The sequence below is a fragment of a genome, unplaced genomic scaffold, assembly GCF_019419815.1.
Source record: "Pyrus x bretschneideri cultivar Hongxiangsu unplaced genomic scaffold, Pyrus_bretschneideri_v1 Contig1, whole genome shotgun sequence".
Lineage (NCBI taxonomy): Eukaryota > Viridiplantae > Streptophyta > Magnoliopsida > Rosales > Rosaceae > Pyrus > Pyrus x bretschneideri.
Window position 1 is genome coordinate 2998001 of NW_025999390.1, and position 13946 is coordinate 3011946.

Genomic DNA, 13946 nt, shown 5'->3' on the forward strand with positions numbered 1-13946 from the left:
AAACCACACAAGGACGGTCCAAATCGCGCAAGGTATAAGACTTTGGTTTATGCCTGGAGTTGCAGAAATGCTGATTGAAATGATACCTGAACCAGACGATGCGTGGTTTGGATTGGACATTAAACGAACTGAAGAGGTTAGACATTGTCGCGAATTCTGTCACACGAACATATATAACATACGAACACTGTTTAATGCACATGAACGTTACAATTTTATGCTCAAAAATAAATGCAGGGCTTGAATTACATACACTCGGTAGTGAAAGGCTCAGCCTCAGATCGATCGGGGCTCGGCATCCTTCATGAGGAAGCATATGCAAGTGGATACCAGCTTGTGATATCTAGGTTAGAAGGCAAGAGCTTGATGCCTTCACATGTCAGCTCCACCGGGCTCATACATTGTTGTGATCACTCCGAAATTAAATAGAAACTCCACTCGCCGCTTGATCAGATGGACACAGTTCAGTTGCACCTCATGGCCTGGTCTAACCATTTGCTTCGAATCGCTCCGAAAGCTGTTGACGTCGCTATGCTCCGGCCGCCTAGCGGATTCTGTCCCCCAAGAACAATTTGATCGTACTAAGTTTGCTCGTTGCAGCTATTGACTGATGAATTATGAATGTGATCACCAACATCGTAAAATGTAAGATACGTAGTAACACTCATTTGAATCCAATGAAAGCTAAAAACTTGTATATTTATAATCGCATTAGTTGATAAGTTGGTGTCAAAATTCTGGTGTGGTATCCACATTTTTGTTACGTTGCGACAAACGTGAGTTAGGTCAGTTGGCTAAAGCAGTGTGTTACTTTTGCACTTAGTGTTTGATTTGGATAGCATTTTGGGATTGGTCCAGGAATTGTGCGCAAAAGAGATGGCAGTTGAAGCTGATAGGATATTTGATGACGTGTGGGAGATGAACATTTGCGTCATTTGGGGAAAGAAATTAGGGCACTTTACAGTTGTACGAATCATTAAAGCATGTTGAAGGTTCTAATTGACGAAACCGGATCCCCTTCAGATCTTTTAAAACTGGGCTCACTAATCAATAAATTCAGACCGTTAAAATTTGATCAAACAGCTACAAATAGGGAGCTCCTTAAAAGTTAACGGTCCGAATTCATTGATTAGTGGGCTCAGTTTTGGTGGATCTGGATGGGATCCGGTTCCTAATTGACCTAAGAGGATTCCCGTTTATCGTATATCGTACGGTCAGTTTTCGTTAGGTACTATTTATAATGCATTAGGATGGGTTTAGTACATTTATTTAAAATAATCAAAAATGTTTTTGATGAAATTAATTTTCAATTTCAAAAAAAATTTAAGTACTTTTTGAAGAAATACTAAACGAGCTCGGGCGAGGGAGTTACCGACAATGCCACCTTCTACTGTGGAAGGAAGGGCTTTGAGGAAATCAATGGCTACACCAGCCAGAGCCCTAATCAACCCATCTCTCACAACTACAGATTTCAATGCGGCAGTCCGCATAAACTCCCTTCTGAAAATTCTAAACCCACAAAAACCCGACCGCTCTAATCTGGGTTTAGCGGCTCTCAACCGTTTCTCGCCTCTCCTGAAACCAAGCCTTGTAATCCACGTAATCAAATCTCAGGCCAACCCTCACCGTGCCCTCTTCTTCTTCAACTGGGCTTCAAACCCTAACCCTAATCCCAACAATTATTCCCACACTCACCATTGCTACGCGGCCATCACCGACCTCCTCCTCTCCCACTCTCTCTTCTCCACCGCTGCCTCACTCCTTCAAGAATCCAATAGACTCAATGATTTCTTGGTCAGCAGGTTTATCGCAGTTCATGGCGGACGAGGGGATATCGGAGCCGCCATGGATTGGTTTCACAAGGCCAAGTTGATCGAGAACGGGAAATGCTTGTTTTCGTACAATGCGATTTTGGGTGCTCTGGTTAGGGCTGACAGGATGAGTGTAGCTAAGGAAATATATGATCAGATTGTGAAGGAAGGTATGGTGAAGCCCGATGTCTCGACTTGTAGCGTAATGATTAATGGGTTTTGCAAAATGGGTGAAATGGAGAATGCCCAGAAGGTGTTTGATGAAATGATTTGTGAGCCAGATGTGATTACTTACAGTACCATGATTCGTGGGTTTTGTAAGATGGGTGATTTTGATAGCGCAAGGAAGGTTTGTGGTCAGATGAGGGAGAAAAAGGATTGTTTGCCCAATACAGTAACATATACAATTTTGATTGATGGGTATTGCAAGAAAGGCGAGTTGGAGGAGGCGATCAAGTGTATGAATGACATGGAGAAGCAGGGATGTGAGCCCAATCAAGTTACTTACAGTGCTCTGATTCATGGATTTTGTAAAAAGGGTGATCTTGATAGTGCAAGGAAAGTGTTTGATAAAATGATTTGTGAGCCAGATGTGATTACTTACAATACCATGATTCTTGGATTTTGTAAAAAAGGTGATCTTGATAGTGCAAGGAAAGAGTTTTGTCAGATGAGGGAGAAAAAGGATTGTTTGCCCAATACAGTAACATATTCAATTTTGATTGATGGGTATTGCAAGAAAGGCGAGTTGGAGGAGGCGATCAAGTGTATGAATGAAATGGAGAAGCAGGGATGTGAGCCCAATCAAGTTACTTACAGTGCTCTGATTCATGGATTTTGTAAAAAGGGTGATCTTGATAATGCAAGGAAAGTGTTTGATAAAATGATTTGTGAGCCAGATGTGATTACTTACAATACCATGATTCTTGGATTTTGTAAAAAAGGTGATCTTGATAGTGCAAGGAAAGTGTTTTGTCAGATGAGGGAGAAAAATGATTGTTTGCCCAATACAGTAACATATTCAATTTTGATTGATGGGTATTGTAAGAAAGGCGAGTTGGAGGAGGCGATCAAGTGTATGAATGAAATGGAGAAGCAGGATTGTGAGCCTGATCTGTTTACTTACAGTTCTTTAATTTATGGTTTCTGTAAGACGGGTGATTTGGATAGGGCGAGGCGAGTTTTGAGTCGGATGAGGGAGAGCAAGGATTGTTTGCCCAATACGGTAACTTATACAACTTTGATTGACGGGTATTGTAAGAAAGGCGAGTTGGAGGAGGCGATGAAGTGCATGAGTGAAATGGAGAAGCAGGGATGTGAGCCCAATCAAGTTACTTACAGTGCTCTGATTCATGGTTTCTGTAAGACGGGTGATTTGGATAGGGCGAGGCGAGTTTTGAGTTGGATGAGGGAGAGCAAGGATTGTTTGCCCAATACGGTAACTTATACAACTTTGATTGATGGGTATTGTAAGAAGGGCGAGTTGGAGGAGGCGATGAAGTGCATGAGTGAAATGGAGAAGCAGGGATGTGAGCCCAATCAAGTTACTTACAATGCTCTGATTCATGGATTTTGTAAAATGGGTGAAATGGAGAATGCTCAGAAACTGTTTGATGAAATGACCTGCGAGCCAAATGTGATTACTTACAAAACTATGATTCATGGGTTTTGTAAGGCGGGTGATTTTGATAGTGCGAGGCGAGTTTTGAGTCAGATGAGGGAAAGTAAGGATTGTCTACCCAATAACGTATTCAACTTTGATTGATGGGTATTGTAAGAAAGGCGAGTTGGATGAGGCGATCAAGTGTATGAATGAAATAGAGAAGCAGGGTTGTGATCTTGATCTGTTTACTTACAATGCTCTGATTCATGGTGGAAGTTGAAAAGCTTGTTCGCGACATGCTTTTGAATGGTCGCGAGCTTGATACCCCCTCCATGGTTGCATAATAAAGAGTCACTGCAAGGATGACAACGTGAATATGGCAATGCAGACTTTCTGTGGAACAATTACATTTTCAGTTGGAGAGCTTTTCGGTTTTGGTCAAGGAAAAAGGGATGGCAGTTGAGGGTAAGACGTTATTTGATGGTAAGCGTAAGAGATGCGCCTGATGCAGATACTTACAGAAGGGTGCTAGTTGAACATTTGTCTGTGTGTAGGGAAAGAATGGAGGTTACTTGATCGTGAAACAACAGTAATGCAGGTTCAAGGATCTTTTATTTGGTAACTAGTTTTTGATGAGTATGATGGGAGTCATGAAGAAGTAAACTCTTCGATTTTTCGTGTTTTTATATCGTCTGCCTCATATTTTCCTTCGACGTGAAGCTCAAACACGCGTTGATTTGTTTTCTTTTCAGATCAGGGACGAATCGATTGTCTGACGAATTGCGTAGTGAAGCAGAAGCCAAATTTTCTTGATCAAAATCAATGTTGTTCTCCAGTCGGGGAAGGAGGCAAATGGGTTTCCCATCGGCTTTCATGTCAATATGTCATAGCTCATACTAATTGTATAAAATAAATTCAAATTGCTACGGAACTATTTATGAAATATTAATCAATTTCTATTTGATTAAAATGGATGGAAATGAACTTCTCCGGATCCCTTCCACCAAATCTTATTTATCAACAAATTTGTACTTTTGAAATTTGATCAAACGCCTAAAAACAGGAGGTCATTTAAAATTATAATAACTTTAATATTTGAATCAAATTTTAAGGGTCTGAATTTATTGATTGGTAGGATTTGACGGAAGGGATCCGAAATTGATAGACTCGTGAAGTGTAAAATTTTCACAACATGGTATTACGTCATTAAGTTAGACTGTCGCTTTAATTAAGTTGAAACTCTACATGACAAGGAATAAATTTGATTTATGGAAATTACAATTTACTCCCTGAAATCTGTCAAAACCAAATTTGCCGAAAAGCCCTGTCGAGTCGTAGTCTATCAGGGACCCACAACAAACTGAAAATTTCGATTTATTTTTATTTTTATTTTTGAAAATATTTTGGGCCTGTTAGTTCGTCAGCCTCACGGACTCTTCCCCCTTTATCAAATTCGCTTTATTAATCCATTTCGTTCCGATTCAAATCCGTCCCATCTCTCTCTGTCTCCCACACGCCCACTCTCTCTCTCTCCTCCCTCCTCTCTCCTCTCAGACTCAGAGTCAGAGGTCAAAATATTTCCCAACCTTTCCCTCCTCTTTTTTTCCCCCACTCTGCAATTGTGAAGACATGGACAGCGGTGCTCCGTACAACCCGCGCACGGTGGAGGAGGTCTTCAGAGACTTCAAAGGGCGGAGGGCCGGCATGATTAAAGCTCTCACCACCGGTAACCTTTTCGCTCCAATTTTTTTCTTCAACTCTGTGCTCTTGCTTCAAAATCTATGGAAATTCGATGAAATATTAAATTTTCTTATTTTATGTGGTTGCAGAGGTCGAAGACTTTTTTCAGCAGTGTGACCCTGGTTAGCGTTTTTTCCTTGATTTTATTTCTGTTTTTTTTTAATTGTTTAATTTTAGTGCAGGTGCTGTCTGGTTATTTGACAGAATGGGCTTTTTTTTCCTGAAGGAACTGAATTAGGGTTTTTGTTTAATAATTTCTGGTGAATTTGACACGTGTGTGAAAGAGAGGATTTTTTAGTAATTTAAGAAAATAAATCATTAAATAATCTAATTTTTAACTTAAGTTGTTTCCCTTTACAGTTTACTTCATGAATTTTGCACTGGTAGTGAATTTTCACTTTCATTAGCATTCAGTTTTCGGTTTTTTTTATTGTTGGTAAATTTATTTGCATTCTCCCGCCCCTCGCAAAGCGGGGAGCCTTGTTGAGTGGGGTTGCTCTTTTTTTTATTTTTCAATAATGCAGTATCAGTTGAGTCTATAAAAACTTAAAAAGTAAATTTTTTTTCTTTTGAAAATTATTAGAGCAATGAATTTAGTTGTGTTTATACGTCTAATTCAACTTTCAAAAGTTGAATTGAATTGTTGCGGTTTGATCGGGTATTGACAGAAGTAGTTTGAATTCCCACCTCAAAGACAAAATCAATGTTTCTCAAGGCAGATGGGTTGAAGTGGGGGGTTTTGGGTTCTTTTGTTAAAAAAATTGATGAAAAAGGAGAATGCAACTGTTGAAAGCTTCTGTAGCGGTTAATTCTAAAGCCTGAACGTTACCTTAAACATCTTTAATGACAGAGAAGGAAAATCTTTGCCTTTATGGATTTCCAAGCGAGCAGTGGGAGGTTAATTTGCCTGCGGAGGAGGTTCCCCCAGAGCTTCCGGAGCCAGCGCTTGGTATCAACTTTGCGAGAGATGGGATGCAAGAAAAGGACTGGTTATCCTTGGTTGCTGTCCACAGTGACGCATGGTTGCTTGCAGTGGCATTTTATTTTGGTGCTAGGTTTGGATTTGATAAGGCTGATAGGTATGCTTCTTTGTACCATATGATAAATGCGTGGTTTGATTCTGTATGATTCAGTGGATTCGAATTGTGGGTTCAGAGTTGACGTATCACTTGTTTTTAGGTCAGGCCAAGTTCCTGCGTATGGGCATTTGAAATTCTTTCTTTATTCCCAAGAAGTCAAGTCAGGGCAAAATCACCGTCCTGACATTACGTTATCTGTTTTAAAACTTTTTATGTTCCAATATATGTGCACACGCCCATGTGTGTGTTTGCTGTGTAATTCTTCTTTTCAGGAAAACTCCAATGGCCTAATCGTAAGTTTTGGGTTGAGCTGTAGTACAGTTGATACTTTGTGGCCTACTTCCTTGACGACTGTTCACAGCTGTTTTAAATGATTGATTCTGTTCTTTTTGGAAGATGTAGAAGGTGATCGTGCCATAGTTGATAGTTGTGTTATTTTCTTCTGACATCTTTATTAGGAATGTAGTTGAAGGTGTTTGGATTTTGGATTCTTTTTTCGGTTACCTTTTCTGGATTCTTTTACTTAAATTTTTTATGTATAAGGTTACGTGGCCTATTAATAAAGAGCATCGCCAGAAAAGAGGAATTTTGTATTTCCTTTCTGAGATTGTACTTATGTACCATTGCCTTCATGTGGTGGTTTGGACTGCTGACTACAATCTAAATCTCATTTTCTTGTGACCTCTTCTAGTTTTGTGTGGCAGCCTTGTCGTATTAGCGATCTTGAATTCACTTACCAATACGATGTTGGTATGTACATTGCAGGAAACGCCTTTTTAATATGATAAATGAACTTCCAACAATATTCGAGGTTGTGACAGGGACAGCCAAGAAACAAGTGAAGGAGAAGTCATCAAATTCAAATCATGGCAGCAACAGATCTAAGTCAAACTCTAAGGTTTGGAAAAGGATTGATTGCTAGTTTCTGGATTGTTTGATGTTTCTGCTTATGTTTTTATAGTTGTGCCCATGTTGATACTTTGGTATATTCATAACATATTTACAATGGAAAAATTAACTCTGAAATTTCTGTAAATATTGTGATGCCGTTCCAACATCAGAGTGGAAGATGAATACATTAGTTTTTGGTTTCTGAACAACGTGGCTACATTGTAACTTATTTCATATTCGGTTGGCAAATGCAGCGAGGTTCTGAGCCTCAACCCAGGCATTCAAAGGCATTGCAATCAAAGGACGCGGAGGAGGACGAGGAAGAAGGTGTGGAAGATGAAGAAGAGGATGAGGATGAGCATGGGGAGACACTGTGTGGGGCCTGTGGAGAGAACTACGCAGCTGATGAGTTTTGGATTTGCTGCGATATCTGCGAGAAGTGGTTCCACGGTAAGTGTGTCAAGATCACGCCAGCAAGAGCCGAGCATATTAAGCAGTACAAATGCCCATCTTGCAGCAACAAGAGAGCCAAACATTGATGGTTTTTCTGTGGATACGAATTCTCGTGGTTGACTGCTAATTATCTAGGTCAGGTTTTCTCTCGGTCTCAAGCTTGTAACTTTAGGAAATTTTATCTCGGATCTTTATATGTTGTGTAGGTTGCAAGTCTGCTATTTATTTCAATTGAAGTTAGGATATTTAAACTTGGGTCGGAAACGTTTTCCTCCCTGTGAGTGGGACTTGTTATCTGTCTGCGTGAATGTAGTCCAGTGTTTATAAAGTTCGCGTGTCTATTTCACATTTGGATTTTCATCAGATTGTGTCCTATTTGTCTCTGAACTTCGATTCTGAGAGGCGCAAAACGCTTAGGTGAGGGGTGTTAAAGAGAGGCGAATCTGTTTTTTCTTCATTGCCCTTGTGCTTCGAACTGGAATCAAAGGCCTCTTTGGGATATGAAGTGAAAATTTCGAAGTATAATGAAAGCGCTTCTAACAGAAGCGCTTTGTTGAATCGGGGCTCAATGTCCAGTCTCTGTATAGGTAATGAATTGGACCTGCCCAAGCCCAAACTGGTGTTTGATGTCAAAGACAATAATAAAGCGTATGTGCTAAATACTTGGTCCTTTTTCGTTGCGGGCCTCCATGTCTTCGGAAATTCACTGATTATAAAAAGTTATGTTGATCTAACGGTTCAGACTTGTGTTTGTGTGTCATATGTATTATATTAAACACTGTTACTCTTAACGATGATATGAAGCATGTACACTATCACTTTGGTGTCTCGAGCAAATAGTGCAATATTAAATGTAAAAAACTTACATATTACATTGCATTATCGACCCATGACCCGATGAGCCTCAGTATCATTATATCCGTGTTATATAAATCTTTTCAATGGACATTTCAGGGCCAGACTGTCACAGGAAAGAGAGGAAAGAAATATCCATCAAGATCATCGGATCAAATGATCCGGGCTTTTGAAATTTTTTTCAACGGCTCATTTGTTTTGGTCCTTTAAAAATTATATTAATTTTTTACCATTAGTTAAAATTTCAAAGATCCAAATTATTTAATCCGATAACCTTGATGGAAGAGATCCGAAGTGTCACATTGAGGATAAGACACTCAGCTGTGAGGGAGGGTGTCACATGAGGATAAGACAGGGAAAGAAAAGAGAGAGAATATAGGGACAGAGCACGTGAGACCCACTCTGTCCTCTGATGGTCCATAGAAATTTGAGAAAACGTCCAAGATTTGATGGTCCATGGTTATTTGCATTGCATCGGATTCGCACCAGGTTTTGGAGTTTGGGTTCCATTTAAAAACAAAAAGGCTGTTCCACACCGGACGCATATGCTGTCATGGCCTTTCCACACCGTTACCGCCTCCTCTTTTTTTGTTTTTGTTTTATTGCAAGTTTGTTGAACTCATCTGATGAAGCTGATTACAAATTCATCTTGTCATTCATTTAAATTAAGAAATTTTAACGAAAAACTTTCGGTACTATTTATTTTAACAAAAAATTATATTTTTACATTAAAAAGTTAATCCTAGTACTATTTACTTTACCATTTATTTTATCTTTATCGTTAAAACTCAAAGTTTTCAAACACTTTTCATTCATTTTTCTTTTAAATTATTCATCACGCAACCTAATAAAGCATTCATTAAGCTAGAAGTACACATTTTCATTAAACATGCTTGGCCAACTGGCAGCCAGACATTTAAACCAAAACATATCTATCCCCTTGTATTCAAATTACTTACATAATGAAGTGTCTGTTGAGCCGAAAATTCACGTAGCATTAAAAAAGCTTTGCGAAATGACAATGTGACGACTCCAATCGAATCCAAACCACTCATCACGTGACATGATAAATATTCGTTGAGCCTGAAGTTCATGTATGTATTAAAGATGATCAGGACGATGAGCGAAAATATTCTCTTTTTTAACTTATGAGAGGGGCTAGAGCCGAACCACCCACCCAACTCCACCAATCAAGTTTTGCACAAGATTTCTGCCTACATTTGTTATTTCTGGATAGTGGGCTTACCCACAATAATATTAAGGTAGTTCCAAAAGTGTCTTACATCAACAGATTTTTTGAATCAACATGACAAAGAGATACCACTAGATGATTGCAAGCATATAATCCAAAACATAGCCCTACTCATCAATGAAAACTTCACTTCTTTCCCATTCTACTGTTCATCCCCTCCACATTGGACTTACCATAACAAGTCTCAAGACCATTGACTTGGGGTCAACGACCGACACGCAGTGTTACCAATCTACTAATGCCATATCGTTAGAGCGGAATGAAACTACTTGCACAAAGGGGCAAAACAAATGAAAGAAACCTTCTACACTATGTACAAAGTTACATTACCAGATATGGCAGTAGGCATGCCAATATAACCTAATCAAGTCAAGAAGGATTTGAAATGGCAGCTCTATTGATTCTTGGTAGACATTCTTTTGAGAAACTCATAGGTAGTAACCATGGTTGTGGAAGACATTGCCACTGAAGCCCACCTAGGCCCTAGCCCCCTGTAACAAGCAGCAAACCCTCCTTCCCTCACCAGATTTCTCACCGTCTGCATTATTGTCAGCGGTCTTCTTTGCCCGTTTTCTTCTGCATCCAGAACTTGCAAGCGCGTCTTGACAGTATCCAGCGGCATGGTAATCAGAGCAGAAAACCCACTTGCCATGCCTGCACTGAACGCCTGCACTGCCAGCATTGCTTTGCAATCAGGCCGCAAATTAGACCCATTTCCTGAGCCACTCTCATCTTTCTTACACATATAGCAACCGTAACCATCCCAAATGAGTCTGTGTGCAACAGAGTAAGAAGCCCACCAAACCGCATTTGAAGGCGCATAAGTCAGTGACGCAATCCCAAATCCCCTGTACAATCCTCTCAATCCATCGGCATGTAAAATTTTCCTAAAAGCATCAAGGCCATTTCTGTACTTATAAGAACTCACATTGGGGAGGATGTGTCTGGTGCTGCTGGTGCAGCCCTGAACCATGAGTCTCTGGCTCACAACATCGATCGGGGTCCAAACTAATTGGGCCGCCATGGCTGAGCTCAACCCTGCAGCACCATTCGCTATTGCCATAGCTGTAGTATCCGAAAATCCTAATCTAACAGTCACAGTCCCAACATTGCTCTTGGTAACTTCAAGCGCCGTCATGTAAAGCGCTCGAGCCGGAATTGTTCCCATCAGAGAGGTCCCAAAACCTCTGTAAAACCCTTTAGGACCTTCGTAGCGCATGATAGCACAAGACATCTTCAAGCAAGAAATCTGAGTGGGTGACACTTGTTGACGGGTTTTTAACACTACAATTGGATACAGAGCACCTGATACACCAGAAAACAAAGCAGCACCCAGAAAGAAAAACTTGGACTTGTCCAGCATATGCCAATCTATATCAGCTGGGATGTGAATTTCCGAAGCCGAATCGTCCTCGGCCGCGCTCAAGCTCATCTTCGCCACCTTCAAAATTCGATCAGGATACAAAATCCAAACCCCTCTTCCGACTAAAGATTTCCAAATCCTTCCCTACCCAACTAAAGATATCGACAAATTTTCGAGAAACACTCAAATCCGATAATAATCAGCAAAGGAAAAGAGTAATTTAGATTTTGAAATGAAAAAAAAATACAATCTTGTAACTTTACAAGTTAACTTTTGCTAAGAAATGAACTGTTAGTAAGAAAAGAAGAATTTAAGGCGTGATTTGAGAGCTATGGGATTAATTGGGATGTGGGTTTTGCTGGATTTTTAGGGTTCTTTTTCCTCTTGCGCAACCAGATTAGGGACCGCACGTGGATCACCATAAATGGGTCGAACATTTCTTCATGTAAAAACCCCAATCGGTAGTGATGGTTCTTACCAGCAGAGGAAGAAGATCATGGGGGCTCATCTTCATCGTCTTCAGGACTTCATCCCTCCGGAATCGACGGCGGAGATTGATGGAATCCCAGCTGCAAATATCTAGAAAGAGGGAGAGAGAGTGAGGAGTAACACAGAAAGCGAAGTGGACTGAGCAAAAGGATTGAGGGGAGAGAGAGGGGCTCGAAGGCTTGAGAGTGGACAAGATTTATGGAGTGTAGCGAGGGTTTTTCGGATCGAGAAAGCGGACACGTGTCGATTATCATTTCGAGAACTTTCCAAGATATTAATCGGTTTTTGAGAGATTTTTCAATATGATCTGTACACGAGATTGTACACCACATATTATTATATAAATGGTGGGATATGTATGCTAAAAAATTAATAACTTTAAAAATAAAATTTCTCACTACTATTAAAATACGTGATATACTACTACTTATGTTTCCATTACAATTAAAAATTTCTTCTAGTTTTGGGCTTGTGTCAAGGCTTATGTTGGGATAGGTTTGACATTGATCCGTATGCAATGATGGGTTGATATGTGGGATTGTGGTAGTCATCAATGCTACAGTCAGTTGCCCATCAGTGCCGACACGTAGGTGGAAATTTTGGGATCAGCATTTAGATCACTCGTCTATATGGCTCCAAACACAATATTTTACACTTACCCCAGCTCCTAACGTAAAGACCCACCACTACCTTATGTAATGAACTTACTTCCTTTCACACCACCCTCATGACCCATTACATCCGAGTTCTGGATGGCAGGAGCTCTCCACACGTAGAGCTTCTCTTCGTGTATCAATTTGTAGGAGAAAGATTTGTATGGCACGTGTACACTATCGTTTGGCGTCCCATGCTAATAACATAAGGACATATGTTCTTTGCATTATTGGTACGAGACAACGCGTGACGGTGTGCTCATGTCATATAAGTTATGCTGAAGAGTAACTTGCATGAAATAAGTTCATTATCACTTCGTGTCGTGATTTATTAGTACAATATCATGCAATAAAACATATTGTGGCAATTAATTTGTTTTATGTAAGTCATTTTTCTTACTATAGCTAGGGGTGAAAAAAATTCCCGAAAATCTCGAACCAAGTTTCTAATTTATGCTCTGAAACCTGGAATGCCCTACACCTTACATATTTTTCATGTTCTGTTTGATATTCATTTGGATTTTATTATTGCTGCTGTCATGGATGATGATTTCAGAAGGCTTGATTCTTTTGTCTCTCAACAGATTGCCAAAGGGGTTTAATTAATTTGAATTTTGACTATGATAAAAACAGTCAGGCATGCTAGTATTTGATTAAATTGTAGTGTGAATGAAATGACATTCCTAGTTCATGAATGTGTTCTTGAATTATATATTTGAAGAATAATTCATAATTTCATATTTTAATTTGAGATTCCCGATTTATCCTAAAATCCCGAAAATATTTCGAGATTCCCGAAAATTTGGTTTGGGATTGGTTTTCAAATTCCCGTCGCGAAAAATTTCGGTTTGAGATTCGGAATACTAGTTTTGGTTCGATATCTCATACCGAACCATTCCCTAACTATAGCTATGGATTGTCGTATCATTCATAGCAAGTATTTAACATATCGTGTACTAACAGGTGCTTTTACGAAATGAGATTTTCATTCCGAAATCTCCAGGTGATAACATGATCACTAATTATGAAGAGATTTGTTCTTAATTACATCCAGTTGTCATAGTTTAAGTATTAATTAACAACCTGTAAAGACTTGTGTTTCATTGATGCAGAGACTCCCCAGAGCTCCCCAGAGCTGGTGCCATCCACTGCAACGAATCCTTCACGGCCGAATCACTCTCCGCCGTTGAAGAATTTAGCACAAACTATGTCTTCAAGCTCTAGGAAAGTCGATAATCTTGACAAATCCACACTTTGATTTCATTACAAATGAAATATGGACCAAATTAAACAGGCGAGTTGAATTCGCAACGTTCGTTGCCTCTTCACTTGGCAGAAGCAAAAGAGGATGTTGAAATAGTTAAACAATGGTTGACAGTCAGTAGTGACATGTGCCATTTAAGAGAACCTGTTACCTCGCAGATTGAGCGGTTGAAGCTTTGAGGAGCAGCAGCTGATTTTGCGAGGGAGAGAGTACGTACACTGTACGTATTGCATTTCTATGCATGTTTGTAAAACATAAATAGTCAGCCTGAGGCTCTCAAGCAGCTTATAAGACTCAACTTTCTAACTGATCACTTTATGTGAGAATTTTTTTACGTTTTTGTTGTAACGCATGCTTCCGACATAAAATAAATTGGCAATAAGTGGATTAGAGGCTCAAGATCTTTTAACGCAAAAGCTTCATCTCTAATGTAGGATGTTCTCAACAAAGCCTCCTCGCATGGGACCTTTTGTGTTCAGTAATTTTTCATCGA

At 39.7% G+C, this 13946-nt stretch overlaps 2 protein-coding genes across 2 annotated transcripts; one reads left to right on the forward strand and one right to left on the reverse strand.

Annotated features, from left to right (window-relative positions):
* Positions 1–1349: 1349 nt before the first annotated feature.
* Positions 1350–7937, forward strand: LOC103952543 (pentatricopeptide repeat-containing protein At5g65560). The gene is made up of 9 exons (XM_048590390.1): positions 1350–3574; positions 3691–3749; positions 3831–3897; positions 3969–4012; positions 4831–5140; positions 5244–5276; positions 6005–6233; positions 6999–7131; positions 7379–7937. Exons 1-9 carry the CDS (start codon positions 1378–1380, stop codon positions 7661–7663), a joined length of 3357 nt encoding a protein of 1118 aa, XP_048446347.1. The 5' UTR covers positions 1350–1377; the 3' UTR covers positions 7664–7937.
* A 1861-nt stretch (positions 7938–9798) lies between these two features.
* On the reverse strand, positions 9799–11722 carry LOC103952534 (solute carrier family 25 member 44-like). Its single transcript, XM_009364137.3, has one exon. The coding sequence runs from the start codon at positions 11114–11116 to the stop codon at positions 10079–10081; it is 1038 nt and encodes a 345-aa protein (XP_009362412.1). The 5' UTR covers positions 11117–11722; the 3' UTR covers positions 9799–10078.
* Positions 11723–13946: the final 2224 nt, after the last annotated feature.